The sequence below is a fragment of the Lepisma saccharinum genome, chromosome 1, assembly GCF_977018435.1.
Source record: "Lepisma saccharinum chromosome 1, izLepSacc3.1, whole genome shotgun sequence".
Classification (NCBI taxonomy): Eukaryota; Metazoa; Arthropoda; class Insecta; order Zygentoma; family Lepismatidae; genus Lepisma; species Lepisma saccharinum.
In genome coordinates, this window is record NC_139229.1 from 141,270,223 (window position 1) to 141,288,877 (window position 18,655).

The following is an 18,655-nucleotide window of genomic DNA, read 5'->3' on the forward strand; positions in this document are numbered from 1 at the left end:
TAAATTGTTCAAAAAATGCAGTACTTCAGCAGATATAACCTTCTTTCTTCAATTTATCCCACACTAACAAAAGGGAAACAAAGGGCTTTTTCAAACGGTGCTTGTTAATAATAGTAACAATGGATATATTACTTACGTGAAATTTAAAAGATTTCGTAATTCCGCGTTGCACAATTTAATGGTTCAATCCTATTAATTTCGAAGATCCACTGTCTCCATTCACAAAAGGGTACGGCGTTTGAAGCGGTAGATCTCCGGCGGGTGGCGCTGACGGAGATGCCGACATTTGTGTCCTGTAATGATCGCTTATTTTTATGTACATATGCATACATTCATATAAATATTGCAAAACTAGCACTAACCTGTGTTATAAGTGTACGGTTTTAATTTTAGTAGCTTAGTAGCTGTATGTGCTGATGATTTTCACACGTCCATCTCACGGCGTAGAGGTTTGTTTGGAGAACGTTCTAACGCTGCACCAATTTCATCGAGTTTTGCTTCGGTTAGAATCCGTCGTTTTTGCTTAGGTGTTTTAAAATTTAACGATCCAGTTTCTCGTAATTTAAGGACAAGATGTCTAACCGTATCTCTATGTGGAGGTGAAACACCTAGGAATTTCTGTACAAATTGCCTACACACGTCTCGACACGAGTCTGTTTTCACGTAAGTGTCATACATAAGAATTCTTTGTTCTAACGTGAACCTTGCGGCTGACATTCCAATCGTCTCACTGACACAACACACACACACACTGCAATAACACAAACAAGTAACGGCAAGTAACCAAGAATATCACTCTTGCGCACAGTACGAAATTAACACGCTCTTGGTTTACATCTGCTCGCCACTATATTCACAGCTCTGTCTTCATCTAGTCACGAAGGAACAAAAAACTCGAGCTCGGAGATTTCGGATTGCAAGGAAGCTCACGAAAACCATCGACTTTTAACGGTTTTGTCGGCAGCGTAATCTTGATACAGTGCTGCACATTCGAAACCTCCAAACGATCGACACAAAACTCTTTCAAGGATATAAACTTAAGCAGGACGTTACTGGTCAAAACTATGATTAAAATGTTTCATTATCTGTGGCTCTTAACATTGTTTCTAAAGCATATTTTTTTGTGTATATAAGGGCAGAACTTGGATGAATTACAGATGATGAATTATAACACAGGTTAGCGCTTGTTTTGCAATATTTATATGAATGTATGCATATGTACATAAAAATAAGCGATCATTACAGGACACAAATGTCGGCATCTCCGTCAGCGCCACCCGCCACGCTTCCCCCGATCTCTCGGCTGAAGATCGAAATGGACGCACGGTATTTGTAGACTCGTAGACGAATAGTAATTATGTGGTGGCCAAAAACAGAATTTGCAATTTAAAAAGCATATATACAATCAGTAATTCACGCTGAATCCACACACTCATTCCTGGAATTTTTACCCATCCTATAGTGATATGCAAAAGATTTTCCAATATATATATATTTGAATATTCAATCTTTCAAGCCAGAAGGTTCATTGGTTTATCCTCGTACATTTCCTGCAAATGGGTAGTCATCCTGGCTAGAAGCTCTTAACCTTTAGCTGCCAGACCTCTTGCGCACCTGTATTCTCGTTCACGCCGGCATATTTTCAAGTGTGCGCTTTTCAAACTTGGCGTGAAGTACAAAAAAATCATAACTCAAGAACTGATTGTTGTAGACAGATGAACTTTGGTTAGTTTTCCTTAAAGACATTTTTTAGCGGAGGTAAAATTTATACATTGTGCCTCACAATAACTAGTGTTAAATGAAGAAGAAGAAGAAAGTTGATTTTTTTAAAAAGTTGGAATATGGCATGCCCCTGTACCCCCTCAATAAATCGAAGTCAGTGGGAAAAAATGTAGTATGTAGCGGTGGTACATTCCTACAACAGTGTAAAGTTTCGTTGAAATCAGACTAACGCTTCTTGAGGAAAAAAAGAATAGCCTTATATAAAGTGCCAGTGTTGCCAGCTTTGAGACAATGTCCGGAATTTTGCTTCTAGAATCGGCCCTATGGACGCTGAATAGACCAAATTTGGAGGGAAGCACAACAAAAGACCACCCTATGAGGATATGTAATGAACGTGCAACAACTTTGGAAAAAAAAAAAGTGGAAATTACGGGGTTCGTAAATTTGGTGTAATTACGGAAAATTTTGAACTTTGGGCCTTTGCCCCCACTTACCCCTGGACCCTTAATTTTCGGATGTTACTTAAAATGTCGATTTTTACTCATTCTTAAATTTAGAATTTAAATTGTTCAAAAAATGCAGTACTTCAGCAGATATAACCTTCTTTCTTCAATTTATCCCACACTAACAAAAGGGAAACAAAGGGCTTTTTCAAACGGTGCTTGTTAATAATAGTAACAATGGATATATTACTTACGTGAAATTTAAAAGATTTCGTAATTCCGCGTTGCACAATTTAATGGTTCAATCCTATTAATTTCGAAGATCCACTGTCTTCATTCACAAAAGGGTACGGCGTTTGAAGCGGTAGATCTCCGCTTCAAACGCCGTACCCTTTTGTGAATGAAGACAGTGGATCTTCGAAATTAATAGGATTGAACCATTAAATTGTGCAACGCGGAATTACGAAATCTTTTAAATTTCACGTAAGTAATTTTAAACCGCGTTTACCGCAACCATGAATGGATATATTGTTTTGTAATTACAGTATATAATACCTCTTGTACGTAAACTAATGAACAAAAAAGACAGAACTGAAATACAGTGTACAGTTTTCAAGAAATGACGTGTTAATTGCTTACGTGTGCTAACAGACGGTCAGGGCAAATTTCGACAATCTGGCCTTTGCCCCTGCATACCCCCTGAATCCTTACTTGTCAGATGTAGCTTAAAATGTTGCTTTTTACTCATTCTTGCTTGTAGAATATACTCCTTTCAATATATATATATATATAATAATACGAGGGTCACTATTTATATTTTGAGCCTAACAATGAAAAAACAGGAATTTGGCATTGAAAATGGCTTTATTGTTTTTCGAAGTATTCTCCTTTATGGTCAATACACTTTTGCATTCGTTCGAACCATTTGTCAAAGCAGTTTTTCCAATCTTCTTGAGACACCTCCATAATATGGTTTTTGAACGCATCAATGGCATCTTCCGCCGACGAAAATCGTTGTCCACGCAATTTATTCTTGACATTCGGGAACAAGAAGTCATTGGGTGCCAAATCAGGACTGTACGGCGGATGACCCATCAATTCGATTTTTTGACTGTTCATAAAGTCGGTTGTTAGACGAGATGTGTGACAGCTGGCATTGTCTTGATGAAGAATGATCCGACGGCGTTTGTTTGTTTTCCGTATTTGACTGAAGACCTCTGGCAAACAAATTGTTGTGTACCATTCAGAGCTGACCGTTCTAAGTTTCTCTAAAGGCACAGTTGCCACATGACCAGTTTTCCCGAAAAAACAGGCGACCATTTGTTTCGATGTGCTTCGAGCACGAACAACATTGGTTGGATTGGGTTCATCTTGAAACACCCATACAGTCGACTGCTGTTTACGTTCCAGCTCATATGCATATATCCATGATTCGTCACCTGTTACAATCCTATATACGTCTTTTGAAGCACCACGGTTGTATTTATTGAGCATTTGTTTGCACCAATTGACGCGAGCGTCTTTTTGAGTTTTTGTCAAATTGTGTGGGATTCAACGAGAACATACCTTTCTCACAGCTAAATGATCATGTAATATTTTATATATGCTGGTGGAACTAATGCCTATGGGTGCCTCAATCTCACAGTATGTCACATGACGATCTTGCAGTATTAGGTTTTGCACAGCATCAATGTTTTCTTGAACAACAACTGATTTTGGACGACCTTCGCGAATCTAGTCGGTGAGCGAATGGCGGCCATGATTAAATTCGTTATATCAGCGTTTCACAGTGGCAAAGGATGGGGCTTCATCGCCAAATGTGGAAGTAAGTTGATCGATGCACTCTTGTCTTGATAATCCACGTCGAAAATCGTAAAAAAATCATCGCAAGAAAATGTTCACGAGTTAATTCCATTTTATTGTTGTCGTGCAATCTCCAAGGCAACATAAACAACACAAATGAAGCTATTGACAAAACATTTGAAGTACGTTATGGTCAATAATGCCAGACGATTCCGTGCAAACGTCAAATCGCGCCTAACTTCAATCAGTGTTGCCAAGGCTCAAAATATAAATAGTGACCCTCCTATGGTGGTAACAAAGGGAAACCAAGGACTTTTTTAAAACTTTGCTTGTTAATAGTAGTAACAATGGATGTATTGTTTTGTAATTCAAGTATGCCATACCTTCTTATGTATACTAAAGATAAAAAAAGAACTGAAATATCGTGTGTACTTTTTGAGAAATTGCACACTATTTGCTGTTGCATGCTGCTGGTTGAAATATTGACCATCCGGCATGTAGGGGATTCACATGTGGCGGTCGAATTTCGACAGTCAGGCAGCTAAAGGTTAAAATTCAGTAGATTCCCAAACTTGCTTAATGTTTCACACAGAACTTGTTGGTTACCAACAACAGTCCCTCGAGGAATGTGTTACAAAAGTTTAAAAGCAATCCCAATAGTATTTTTTGTGCAATTCTCATCCATGTTTCACGAGGAATGGGTGGGGGGGAAACTTCCCCTGCACCATTAACTTGTTTGTAGTTATCTCAATTTAGAAGACTTTGTAATGCTAATGAATATAGGAGTGAAAGTATGGTCTTCAAGTTGTTGATAAAGCTTGGGTTGCACAAATTTATCACCTCTGTTCTTGTGGCACAATTATATGCTATGGAAAATTATGTTATTGGTGAAGATTTTTGTAGACTCTACTCTTGTAACATATGACAATAAAGTGATTGTAGTATTCAGAAACTGTAGCTTTTCCAAATACTATTCTTAAGGATATAATTCAAACTTCCTTTACCTGCAACATCCTTTATTAATAGGTTTCACTGGGCAGATTGTTGCTGAATTTCAATCTTTTCAACAGTCATATCTGGGTTCATTGCAGTAGCTTCCTGAATGGCCTCTGCCAAAGCACGATCATGGTCAATTGGATCTCCATCAGACTGGATTGTGATTTTCTGTTCAACTCTTGTCTCGACCACTCCATCTTTTTCAGTTTTATACTAAACAAAATAAAACAGTTGATCAGCAAATACATTTATACTACGCTGAAGTGATTCCAACAGCAATACTGTTGTTGATTATTGAACACTGTAGCATTTTAATATTGTTTAATACAGGGGTAGGCATAAGAACAGATATATAAGGGTTAGAACATGCAACAATACCATATGAACCTACAATAATTTTCCTTTAAAATATTCATTAATTAACTTATGAAATGGAATAATAAAATAGATGTTGCTTAACTACAAAATAAATTCACAGTTTTGACAAAATTAATGAATACTGCACATTTGGAATAATTTCAAGGAAATTTGCAGATTCTGATATATATGGTTATCAAATGAAGACAAGAATTCTTTCCTAACCTGGTTCTGAAATTTTGGGATCCTGCACAGCCATAAATGATTTACAAAAACTTAAATATGTGATTATATTTTCTCCATCAAATCAAACTAGTTTTAACTTACTTTGTGTGAGAGCTGGATTTTTTAAATTCATTCTAATTATTAGTGTGTGTTCATTGTAACACAATGCACTCAGTTGTTCAGCCAACAATTCTAATGAATCTGGTGGTAAGAAATTGAAAGCAGTGTGATTTAAATATTAAACACTGTGATTTAAATATTGCTATATAAAAGAGTTGGACAATAAAACCTAATTGTTCTTGCATTATTTTTAGTATTACTATTTCGAAGATAGGTTTGGGGTTTTGAACCCCTTTCCCTCTCAGCATGCTCTCTGGTTCCATATGTATACTCTATAGCTCAGAAGATGAAAGTTCTTACTTACTGTAATTGTTTCCACTGTACGTGTTTTACTGCTAATGGTCTGTGAACTGACAATTTCTCCAGTCGCACTGTATGTCCCATCTTCAGATTCCATAGCCACCTTTCTACTTTCTGTTTGTACCACAGGAACTTGAGTGGTGCTCTGAGGAGTGACTTGAACAGCCGACGGATCATATGTTATACTTTCTGTTTTCACGATTGGTGGCTGCATGTGTGAATAATATTACATTACTTAATGCATTATACACATTAAATACTACAATATTATTTTGGGAGTATTATTGCATTATTTCTATCGATATTTGCATAGGAATCGTGATTTTATATTTTTTTGGTCACAATAAAAATAAAATATTTTTCCTACATATTAAATTTGTTAGGTTTTCAACTACAAGCTATTAAATAAATGTCCAACCATTGTTTCATTATATCTGTTACTTGGGAATTGTTCCTCTTGTATCTCCCATTAACAAAACCTGTAATAACCATATATATAAGATACATGTAAAATTAGTGATGAATTAAGTTCTCTCCCTGGAAATATCAATTCAGCAGATAACTAACTCTCTGGCATCCTTAAACCCAGTTTTATTGCTGCAGCAACATATGTTTTCCACCTGTTCCTATCCTAGACAATATCACTCCATTCTTGAATTAAGCAGTACTGTCCAAAATTTAACTGCATACTTGAGTAGAGATTTTTTATCACTTTTATGTGCATTCCTGTTCAGATAGTGACACAAAATTCACTGTTCAATCCTATAAGGAGTCCACTTTATGTGAACAGGAGTGTACAATGATATTTTCTAATTATACACAATTGTATTTACAAGTAAATTAAACACTTCAAGATTTAAAAAAAACATGTGTATTCACTAAACAATAAAATAATCCAACTAAATACTATTGAGCACATTGATGTAAGGAACAAATAACAATGGATATACTATTGCAGTGACTCAGGTCTTCCTTCATTACATGAGAAAAATCTGGAAAAAAAATTACCCTCTAAATAAGTTGAATTCTTAAATACTACCACACTCCAATAATTCAATCTGAACAGGTCTCACAAATTATAATGCTTCATAACTTTAGAAATCAAAATATGTAAAAAACACAACTTCATCAGACAAAAGGAAAATTGAAACTTGGAGGAAAGATGTCAGTATTAATGTTGCCAAGGACACAGCTACAGTTGCATTACATGTGTGCATCCTGTACTTAGTATTCATTCTTAATGAACTTAACACAAACATTGTCTGTGCCTTTTTTTTATATCTGGTAATCTTCCTCCTAGTTTGAGGACATAGAATGTAAAATGAAATAGGTGATTATTGGGTTTTAATAGCTTACTAATGGAAGCATCCTTTTACACGTAACAAAGCTTTGCATATCTATCTCCATATAGAACTAACAACATGCTACAAAATGCTTCCATCCTCAGAGATGGAAGTGTAGAATGAAAAGACTAATTTCAAGAACTTCCATACACTGCAGAGCAATATCAATGTCGTAACTCCTGCTTTTGAAATTACGAAGACAGTTTCAATGCAAAATCTCATTCCTCTGTTTCTCTAGCTCAGAATGTCAGTGATTCAAAATACCTAATTTCTTTGTTTCCAATTTTCCTTTCACCTGAAGATTTTAGATTGAACTCAGTATCCATCATTGTTCACGCTTTAACGTTTTCCATCTCCCTGGTGCATGTGGTTTGATTCAAGGCTGTGGAATCTCAGACACAGCAGCAACATGCAGTGTTTCTTTTTAAAACACTTGAACTGGACGTCACAACATGCAACCTGAGTGCAACTTTACCTTAGAAGAAAGATTCATGCTTTGAGAGTCTTCCACGTCAATGGGGGTGCCAGAATCGGTGCTGCTGAGACTAGAAGTGCTTTCTCTCCTATAATAAGCCTAATAATGCATGCAGGTTAGAAGGGAAGCAGTTAACTTTTTTTTTTAATTAGGGCCGAGCCCGTACCACTTTGAACTAATGCCGACGCTGATCTCTTACAGATTCCCATCAATACCAATTTTTCAACATTGGGAGTTGTTCAGAATATTTTTAACATTAATCCTTGAAAGCCTGCTCATTTTCAGCGGTACTATTCTCAGCACCGTGGATTTCCACGGAAAATTTGAAATTACGTACATAATTTTCTACATTGGAAATTAATGACAGTAGTCGTGAATCATACCTTCTTTTGTTCAGTACAGATCAGACTACAATGTCATGCTAATAAAAGGCATACATGTGTTAGTAATTAGAAGAAAAATACTAAAAAAATGTTAAGTAAAACAAACTTTTATCTTAAAATTTCATAATTTCCAGGATTCAACTGGAAGTATTGTAGGTTGGTTATGATTTCCCTCCATGAGACAGTGTCCAGAAAATTATCGGCTGATATTGCCAATGAAATCTGAATTGCTACCAATAGATTGACAATGGTATAGGCTCAGTCCTAAGAAAAATATATGCAATGAGGGCCACAGTTTTGTGCAGTGTTTTATTAGAGCATGCTTGGAAAAAAAAAAAAAAATAGGTTAAAAGTGAAAAGCACATATTAAGGGATATAGGTAATAAGCACAATTAAATGTCATTAACCTTAATGTTATCAAGATACAAGCATTAAAAGTCATAACCTTCAACCCGAGACCTGGTGCACATATTTCTAATCCTTCTAAAATTATTTGCAATTGCCTATGTTATCAAAATATTTCTCTTAAAAATATGAAATGAAAGTTAACTTGCATTCTATTTGTGGTTTGTTATAAATTTGACTCCAAATTGTAATATTGCAAACAAGCTTCTCACGGTTCACAACTGCAATGATTGTTGAGTGTTCAGATACAGGCAATATACATGAAAACTGCTAGCCACGCTTCCTTATAACTGCACAAGTTATACATTGCAATGTATATGCATGCTTGACAAATATAGAATTAAAAAAATATATAATTTTTACATTTATACATCAAGATGCATGGTTGAAAACAAGGACAGGAATTTTTTCCACCTAACGCAAATATATATGAAATTATTTTTTAACATATCTTCCATGGTTTCCCATTTTTTCCCCTTTCTTGACAATGTTTTGCACTACTGACAAGTGCTTTTCATTCAGGCATCCATGCAGAAACATCGTCATAAAGAGGAAATATGTTAAAAATTGATTTCGTATCAAATTGACTGTGGTCACAGACAATTGGTAAGAACTTTAATACTATGTAATTTTCCATTAAAACAAGATTCTTGAATTTATGATTTATTGCATACTGTATTTTGGAATGCATAATGAAGAAAGTAAACTATGTGAAAAAATCTTTAGCCCTCCCAGAAACATGCAAGATCAGTGGCATGTCTGGATATCCTTCCTCTTTTACAAAATTTTGGGGCACACTATTTTATCACAGCCTTGTAAAGTGAAAAAAAGGGACACATGAACTGCAAAAATAAATAAAAATTGGAAACATAACAAAATACTCACTAAAACATGATTATTTCTCACACTTTCCTGTGAGCTGTATATCACTTTTCATTGTTTTATTGTACATGGAGAAGCAAAACAAGCATTCAAGCCATTAATACACTGGGAGGTTTACTACATTCAACATAAAATTTAGAACATATGCCATACCCTTCTGACACCTAATACACATATTATAGTTTTAGGAATGAATTGGTACTACTTCTTCCTCTTGTTAGTGAGAGGTCCTACAGATACTTTTGCCAAAGCATGTAACATTTATGTTTAATGCTTGAACGGTAATTTTCCAAACTATACACTAAACATAATGCATTGCCTCGGTGAGTGCTGAGCCCAAAGTCTCGCCAATTATTCTAGGTTTGAATTCTGGCATGGGTGTTTCTTTGCAAGTGTTCCTAAGCTCATATAACTGTTCAATTCTATTTTTAAAAAAATACAAGATTGACTTACATTTCTTTATAATGTCGGACAGTGGAGCAGGAAGCATGCAATTTAAAAACTTGGGTTATGTTAGTTTAAAGGATTTAATTAGATGTTACATATTAACAACATGCAATTCAGTAGACTCTGCTTCACCAAAAATATCTCATTAGAAACACATTACAAAGTTTTACATTTTTTAAAAAATGCAACTACTGACAATGAAATGTTACCTGGGAATCTCCAGTCAACACAGTTGACATAGCTCTTACTTCCTGTGTCACAACCCTCTGCTCTTGATGTGTTGCACTTGTTGTTGTAGTGTGGGCAAAAGTCTTTTCTTCAATCTGAAATGAAAGCAATGTACAATTATGATTTTGGTTGAAATATAGAATGCATTTAAGTTGCTTTTTAAATACCTTAACAGAAATTTGTAGTGTTAAGATACCCGCAGAATTATGAAATTTATTTCCCTGACCAAATGCATCAAAAATCCCCAACATCACCAGTCAGTATTAAGTCTTCTCTGCCTATTGTAAGTATTGTACAAAATACTGCCCTTATTAGCTCTTACCATTGCTGCATCCATTTTGGCTTGATCTTTGTGATATAAAACTACAAGTTTACATACCCTAACTTTAATCAATTGGCAGCAAGTGTGTTGGATGATGAGGGTGCCACTCCTTGATGCCAAGTTAAAACGGCTTTTCATATAAATTTCCCTGACTTTATAAACCATCATTGATATTTCACGACTTTCCAGATAGAGGACAGCCTGTATTTTTCCATTTTTAAAAAAAAAGACATTAATGTTCTAATGTTACAGTAATGTATTTTTTTATGTCAATTTTGTGCTGATGTATACTACTCATGACAATGAGACATGGTGATTAGCTGTAATTGAGTTTGCATGCAGTTGTATGGTCTGTTCTTGGGTACATGTTGCCAGCATCTAATGACAAAATTCTGGACTGCTAACGTTGCCAACTAAGATTATAAGTAGGGCTGAGCCGATACCAATACACAATATTGTGGGTATCTGCATCGGTGAGTGTCGGTTGAAACCGCGTGCGAAGTAAGGAGACGACGTCTAGCCATCTTGAGCTGACTCACTGCAGCATTCCGGCTAATCACCACAAGTTTTCGAGTTGTTATTTTATTTCCATTCAGTAAAAATATTAACTTTATGCAGTTTGTTATAATAGAATTGCAATTACTTAAATTTAATAATTGACAATTATTTCCAATGCTGCTGTTCTGAGCAACATTAGTGCTGTCGCAAATACACGTTCTTTTTGTTTACATTACTGTCGACATTAATACTGAAATGAAGATCACCTTTCAGTTTCCAACGTACCCATAAATTCATAGACACCATATTAACAAATTCATAGACACCATATTAACCTTTGAAAGGCTTTCCAACACGTGACAAAATATGGGGCTTCAAGATAGAAATAAGACATGCCTTGCTTGAGTCATTGACGTCGTCATATCAGTTCAAGTGTGCCATAACTCATTTGTTTCTTTGGGTTGCAACTTGAATCTAACCCATGTGCCAGGTTCCCCTTACTTGAGTGAGAGATCTGCTTTGGTCTGTTTCGATTTGATTTTGATTTTAAAATTTTGGGTGCGTCAGCACTTAGGCTATTTTGCACCCGTCACATTATACGGGGACCAGCCCCTTAACGTTACTAAGAACAACTCTAACATTGCATAAGTAAAATCATAAAAGCTTAAAATCTTCTGACTTCCGTTAAAAGCTGAGGCCGTAAAGGGGCACTCAGCACACACAAGGACAAAACAGGACAAAACACACAAAATTATACTGGCCAGAGTGCCAGTCGCCAGAGCCTCGTTCGTGTGCAAAATGCAGTCCAGGGTGTACTACTGTCTGTTTCGACTCTTTCCTCTCTCGAAAAACTGTTTTCAGTTGTGTGAGCGCTCTGTGATTTCTGAAGTGTCATTGTTATAGACAATGTGTCTTTATTTCGTGCATTACACTTGCACGTGTAGTGATCGCAATGTATCGTAGGAAAAAGGGTAACTGTAAAATTTACAGTTTAATATTAATAATTACATATTCTTATCATTATATATACAAAATATGTAACACCTTCATTGTGAAGGAAGCTCTTCATTTCCCGGCGACATAAGCTAGCGCTCGCTGTATTGGCAACACTGTGCAGTTTCTCCATAAACGCCGTTGTGTCTTCTGAACGTGAAAACGACTTTAGATACGTGCCTAGATGTGACTGATGAGTTAGTATGACTCGGTAATTATATATAGACTTTGTTATTTTATACTGGAATTATAGGTATCGGTATCGGCAAATGGTGGTATTGGCTCAGCTCTAATTATAAGACACTTAAATAAAAGAATTTCAATTTGCCCATAAAATGGATAGTGCTGCACTCAGTGCTAACCACAGTGGCCAATCATAGAACAGAGAATTAAGACTTGGCAATAATATTTCTTATATATTTTATTTCCTGAAATTGGCATTCTGGAAAAAAAAATTACTTGGATTTGAGCAGTTTATTTATTTCTACAACTTTCCGTTTTGAATGAACTGGCAATCAAAAGTATTTTAAAAATATCTCAATAGAGTAGACTTCAAGATATCCAGAAAACCCACTGTAAATATCTATCCTATTTTTCATGTAATAACTGATCAAAGTTAGGGTTACTCGACTTTCGAAACCCTACACTATTAGTGGTTTATGGGGGTGAAAAAATTAAAATACAGAAACACACCATCGGAAAGAAGTACTATTCTGTTATACTGGGACTACGTTATTAAAATGACACCACAATGTGAAGGATATATTACACATTATGTTCAGTATCAAAAGCATCAACTCCCTGTGTTAAATCTTTCACTGCAACTAGATGGTACTCAAACATCAGTTTTTCAATTTCATGTTACTTTCAAAAACAAAATGCACTGCTCACTAGGAAAATATCCACACTGATGAACCAACCCCCACCCCCTTCTGCTCTCCCAAAGTATATACATAGGATAATACCTGACTGGTTTTGGCATTCTTTTCTTTATCTTCATGTGTCGTAGCTGTTCTCGTTGTTACTTGGGTAGCAGTCACATGAGGAGTAGATGTATCATCCAAACCTTCAGCCTGATTAGGATAAAAAATTTGGGTGAGAATAATTAAGATCATGATTAAAAGAAAAAGGTCCTTCAAATACATTTGTTAATTACAATAAATATATTTAAAACATCATGTTTATGATGATATTTACATGTTCTCTTCTATTCACACACACACACACATATATTCGTGCACAGATTAGTTGCTTTCTAAACACAAAAACTGAGAACATAATTTTGTATGAACTTATTTCATTAGTATGGCAACAGAAATATTCATTGTTGTCATGAATACAAAAACATTTATTTTGATGAGAACCAATTCTGATACTGATGCCAATACTTAAAACCAAAAGCAATTTAAAGGTACAGTAACCCCCCCCCCCTCACTTACGTAATATGCGACTTACGTAAATTCGCAGTTACGTAATAAATCTCAAAAAGTACAACTACTAGCACATATGAACATGTTTGCAGCTTTTGCATCTTTGACATCCATTGCAGTATGCAACGACATACTGCAATGGATGTCAGGTTGTTTTTATATATTTTTCATACTTTTATAGTTTATATCCAAGTAAATACTGCTGCATGATGTTTCATTTATAAAATAATACTGTGTAAATAATATATATATAAAAATCAAAGAAGGAGAAAGGAAACATTCACCAGACAGTGGAAAAATTATAATTTTCGCAGTCTAGCGCTGCATCTTCGGTGTAAGAAAAAAGACGGAACCGGAAGTTAGAGATCTGGTAGAGTTGCCAGGTCTCGATCATAGAAGAAGTAGTGCGTTGAACGGAAAAAACACAGTTCCGTCACCAGGCTCATCGCAACTGTGAGTGGGAGGGCAGGGTAGGGTGGGAGGGATGGGTTGCAGAAAGGGGGGGGCAGTTGCTGGGTGGCCTTGTTCAGGCCAGGGGAATGGTTGCACTCATGGCTGATATACAAGCCCTCTCCCATCTTTTGCGAACTGAAGTGTTGGCTGGTTGGGGTAAGAGATGGATGATCGCTACCCGGAAGCAGTTGTTGAAAGGGGTATTGTGGTTGTTTGTATGGACGGCGACAGTGAAGTCCAGGTTGTGGGTGGAGGAGAGGTGGTTATTCAACGACGACTGCTTCCGGGTAGCGATCATACATCTCTTACCCCAACCAGCCAACACTTCAGTTCGCAAAAGATGGGAGAGGGCTTGTATATCAGCCATGAGTGCAACCATTCCCCTGGCCTGAACAAGGCCACCCAGCAACTGCCCCCCCCCTTTCTGCAACCCATCCCTCCCACCCTACCCTGCCCTCCCACTCACAGTTTCGATGAGCCTGGTGACGGAACAGTGTTTTTTCCGTTCAACGCACTACTTCTTCTATGATCGAGACCTGGCAACTCTAACAGATCTCCAACTTCCGGTTCCATCTTTTTTCTTACACCGAAGATGCAGCGTTAGACTGCGAAAATTATAATTTTTCCACTGTCTGGTGAGTGTTTCCTTTCTCCTTCTTTAACTTTTATTTAGCCCATTTAGCCCTCCTTGCTTTTATCCACATATATATATATACAGTGAAACCTTGATTTTATGTTCCCGGATTATACGTTTTCCCGCTTAATACGTTCATCCGGTCAGGCCCCGGAAAAAGGCCATGTTAAATAATAGGACGTTCACCTCGATCTTACGTTTGCTCTAACTCCCGTTTTTCCCACTTTATACGTTCTCCGAAACGTGACAATGTTTTAAAATTTGCCAGAAACCTGTTCTGTTATTTCCTCCCTTCCTCTTTTTTCTTGCTTTCGCATTCCCCACGCGACCTTGAACTTCCAGAAGTTAGGTTTTCATGCTAGAGGATGGAGGGAAGAGGCATGGTTACCAGGAGGGGGGAGGAGGTGCACAAGTTGCATTTGTCATACCTCCCTTGAGGGACAGGAAGGGAAAACTGCACTTCTTGCATTCCCCGTGAAAATGAAATGGGCTGATCCTTCTGCCGCAGGTTCAGACAACAAGCGCACTGTTGCCAAACTGATGCTCTCTAAATGATGCCTTCTGTAGAGTTTGGACACAATGTGCGTGACTGAGGTGTCTTTGTTCGTCCTTCTTCTCCATAAAAACGGGAGTGGAAAATTGACAACGGGACTCGATCACCAATTGCTTCTTTGCCCACACATTTACAGAATCCATCCTAGTTGACAGGAATGAAAAAAGAGGAGAGACTTGTTTGTAAAAACTTTTCCTTTTTCCGGTTTGCAACGTTGAAAATGGGAAAAATTAAGTATTTGTCATACCGGATAACAAAGGCACTTTTTCTTCAATTGAAATTAGTTTAGATTCCTAAGGAAATATGAATCTAGTTAGATTATTTTTAATCTGAAGTTTTTTCATGGAAGCTATATCATTCATTTGGTTATCAGAATGAAGCTGAAAACGCACAAGTTAAAGTGATCATTTTTTTTCCATGGGCAGATAGGTCACTATTTTACTCACTGATGGAAAACTATTTGTGTCGAATCAATTGTGTGGGGGAAGGGTGTGAAGTTGGGATAAATGATTCTTTAACACGAGGCAGAGAATGTTTTCTCTATGCAAATTGCGTAACTCGTATGTTGTAAAAGTGATGGGACCAGGAAAAATCAGTGAATAAACGAGGGGTGTGGCAATATTTTCCGAGAGCAGCCAAATTTAGTGCACATCTAAATGTCATTAAAATGTGTATTTGGGTCAAAAGAGCAGAGCAAAGGGGCTGCTCAACCATGGTGCTGATCACATCACCTGCAAATTGGGAAAAATCGAAGAATATGTGGGGTAAAAGCAGCCGGAACCCCCTGCCGAAGCATGGTGCTGATCGTGTGTGTGTGTGTGTGTGTGTGTGTGTGTGTATATATATATATATATATATATATATATATATATATATATATATATATATATATATATATATAATGGATAAAAGCAAGGAGGGCCAAAAGGGCTAAGTAAAAATCAAATAAGGTAAAAGGAAACACTCACCGGACAGTAGGAAAATTCAAAATTTTCGCTAATTTATAGCATCATCGGTGTGAGAAGAAACAGAAGACGGAACCGGAAGTGGGGTCCTGCAGAGTTGCCAGGTCCCCATTGAAGAAGAAGCGGTGCGTAGAACGAAAAAAACACTGTTTCGTCACCAGGCTCGTCGTAAACTGTGAGTGTGTAGGATGAGTTGGGAGGGAGGGTGGGAGGGTGGGTGAGGGTTGGGCATTACTGGGTGGCCTTGTTCAGGCCAGGTGGAGTGGTTGCACTCATGGCCGATATATAGCCCTCTCCCATCTTTTGCGAACAGAGGTGTTGGCTGGTTGGGGTAGGAGGTGGATGATCGCTACCCGGAAGCAGTCGTTGAAACTGATGTTGTGGTGGTTGGTGTGGACGGCGACAGTGAAGTCCAGGTTGTGGTTGGAGGAGCAGTGGTTATTGATGCGGAGGTTGAGGGCCGTTGATGTTTCCCCCAGGTAAAAATCACCACAGATGTTGCAGGTGAGGATGTAGATAAGGTTTGAGGCATGGCAGGTCCCTCTGGGATGGAGGGTAAATTTGCCAGTGGCCGTGTGCACCTGGAGGGTGTGAGAAGTGATGAGGATGGGACAGGTCTTGCACCTGGGTCGGTTGCATTTATGGGCAGGGGGGGGGGCAGATCCGAGGTACAGCCATGGGTACCAGAATGGCCCCATCCTATGAAAAACCTCTTCATGGGCCAACTTGAGCAAGAGTTTTTGGCTACCCAACCCCTCCAACGGCTCCGCTTCATCGACGACATCTTCATGCTCTGGACACATGGAGAACCATCCTTGTCAGCCTTCCTGGACCAACTTAACCACTTCCGTTCCCTAAAATTCACCTGGACACACTCCCCCAACCAGATCACCTTCCTGGATGTGGACGTGCACATCGAGGGAGGACACCTGACTACCTCCATCCACATAAAACCCACCAACCACATGCAATACCTACACTTCTCCAGCTCCCACCCGTTCCACACCAAAAAAGCAATTCCATTCTCTCTGGCCCTCAGGGGACAGCGCCTGAACACTTCACCCACCTCCCGCCAGAATTATAACCTCCGCCTACACCAGGCCCTGGTTAACCGTGGATATCCCTCCATCCTGGTCACCAAGCAAATATCACGAGCTGCCTCACATACCACTACCACCAAGAAACCTGCTGCCACCAACCCACCTGCACTCATCACCCAATATCATCCCCACCTCAACAAAATCAGGCACACACTGCACTCTCTTCTCCCAATCCTCCACAGTGATCCCGAAACCAAAAACATATGTCCCGACAAACCCAGGGTGGTTTTCAAACGCCCCCCTAACCTCCAAAACATCCTGGTCCACAACACTCCTTCACCACACATCCAACACCCCCCTGCCCATAAATGCAACCGACCCAGGTGCAAGACCTGTCCCATCCTTATCACTTCTCACACCCTCCAGGTGCACACGGCCACTGGCAAATTTACCCTCCATCCCAAAGGGACCTGCCATGCCTCAAACCTTATCTACATCCTCACCTGCAACATCTGTGGTGATTTTTACCTGGGGGAAACATCAACGGGCCTCAACCTCCGCATCAATAACCACCCCTCCTCCACCCACAACCTGGACTTCACTGTCGCCGTCCACACCAACCACCACAACATCAGTTTCAACGACTGCTTCCGGGTAGCGATCATCCACCTCCTACCCCAACCAGCCAACACCTCTGTTCGCAAAAGATGGGAGAGGGCTATATATCGGCCATGAGTGCAACCACTCCACCTGGCCTGAACAAGGCCACCCAGTAATGCCCAACCCTCACCCACCCTCCCGCCCTCCCTCCCAACTCATCCTACACACTCACAGTTTACGACGAGCCTGGTGACGAAACAGTGTTTTTTTCGTTCTACGCACCGCTTCTTCTTCAATGGGGACCTGGCAACTCTGCAGGACCCCAACTTCCAGTTCCGTCTTCTGTTTCTTCTCACACCGATGATGCTATAAATTAGCGAAAATTTTGAATTTTCCTACTGTCCGGTGAGTGTTTCCTTTTACCTTATTTGATTTTTATATATATATATATATATATATATATATATATATATAATGGATAAAAGCAAGGAGGGCCAAAAGGGCTGTTTCTTCTCACACCGATGATGCTATAAATTAGCGAAAATTTTGAATTTTCCTACTGTCCGGTGAGTGTTTCCTTTAACCTTATTTGATTTATATATATATATATATATATATATATATATATATATATATACACACACACAGAGAGAGAGGGGTCATACCCCCCCCCCCTTTTGGCAATTATTTCTGAAAAAAAAAGGGATAACGTCATAGGCAGGAAAAGATGGCAAAGTGAGGGCGGACTACTATTAAAAGTATACGTAACCCCATCCCCCTTTCGAAAATCATGTGCGCGTCACTGATAATTTCTTGTGACTTCTAAAGATGCGTAAGTTTGACAAAGCTTGTTTTACTTCATGCTGTTGGGCTGATCGGGACTGGATACATATGTAAGCTCAAAGTGGAATCTGAATCATTCTGTATGCCTTCAGGACACTTTCATTGTAGTATATAATAATGCTTGACATCCAGCTATAAATTATCACCTACCCATCTAATTACCCGGGACTTCAAAAACTAGCAACTAATTACCAG

General features: G+C 38.3%; 1 protein-coding gene across 7 annotated transcripts in view; it reads right to left on the minus strand.

Moving 5' to 3' along the window:
- The window catches only part of cora (erythrocyte membrane protein band 4.1 like coracle), a 61,612-nt gene that overhangs the window by 6,477 nt on the left and 36,480 nt on the right, over positions 1-18,655 (minus strand). For 6 of the 7 annotated variants that reach the window (XM_083139515.1, XM_083139520.1, XM_083139521.1 and 3 more), the window contains 5 exons: positions 12,908-13,015; positions 10,111-10,224; positions 7,785-7,883; positions 5,971-6,174; positions 4,973-5,177 (listed from right to left, as the gene is read on the minus strand). In XM_083139515.1, the coding sequence (XP_082995641.1) occupies positions 4,998-5,177; positions 5,971-6,174; positions 7,785-7,883; positions 10,111-10,224; positions 12,908-13,015 (705 nt within the window). In that variant the 3' untranslated portion in view covers positions 4,973-4,997. The remainder of the gene's footprint in view (positions 1-4,972; positions 5,178-5,970; positions 6,175-7,784; positions 7,884-10,110; positions 10,225-12,907; positions 13,016-18,655) is intronic. The other variant, XM_083139528.1, reaches the window with a different exon arrangement.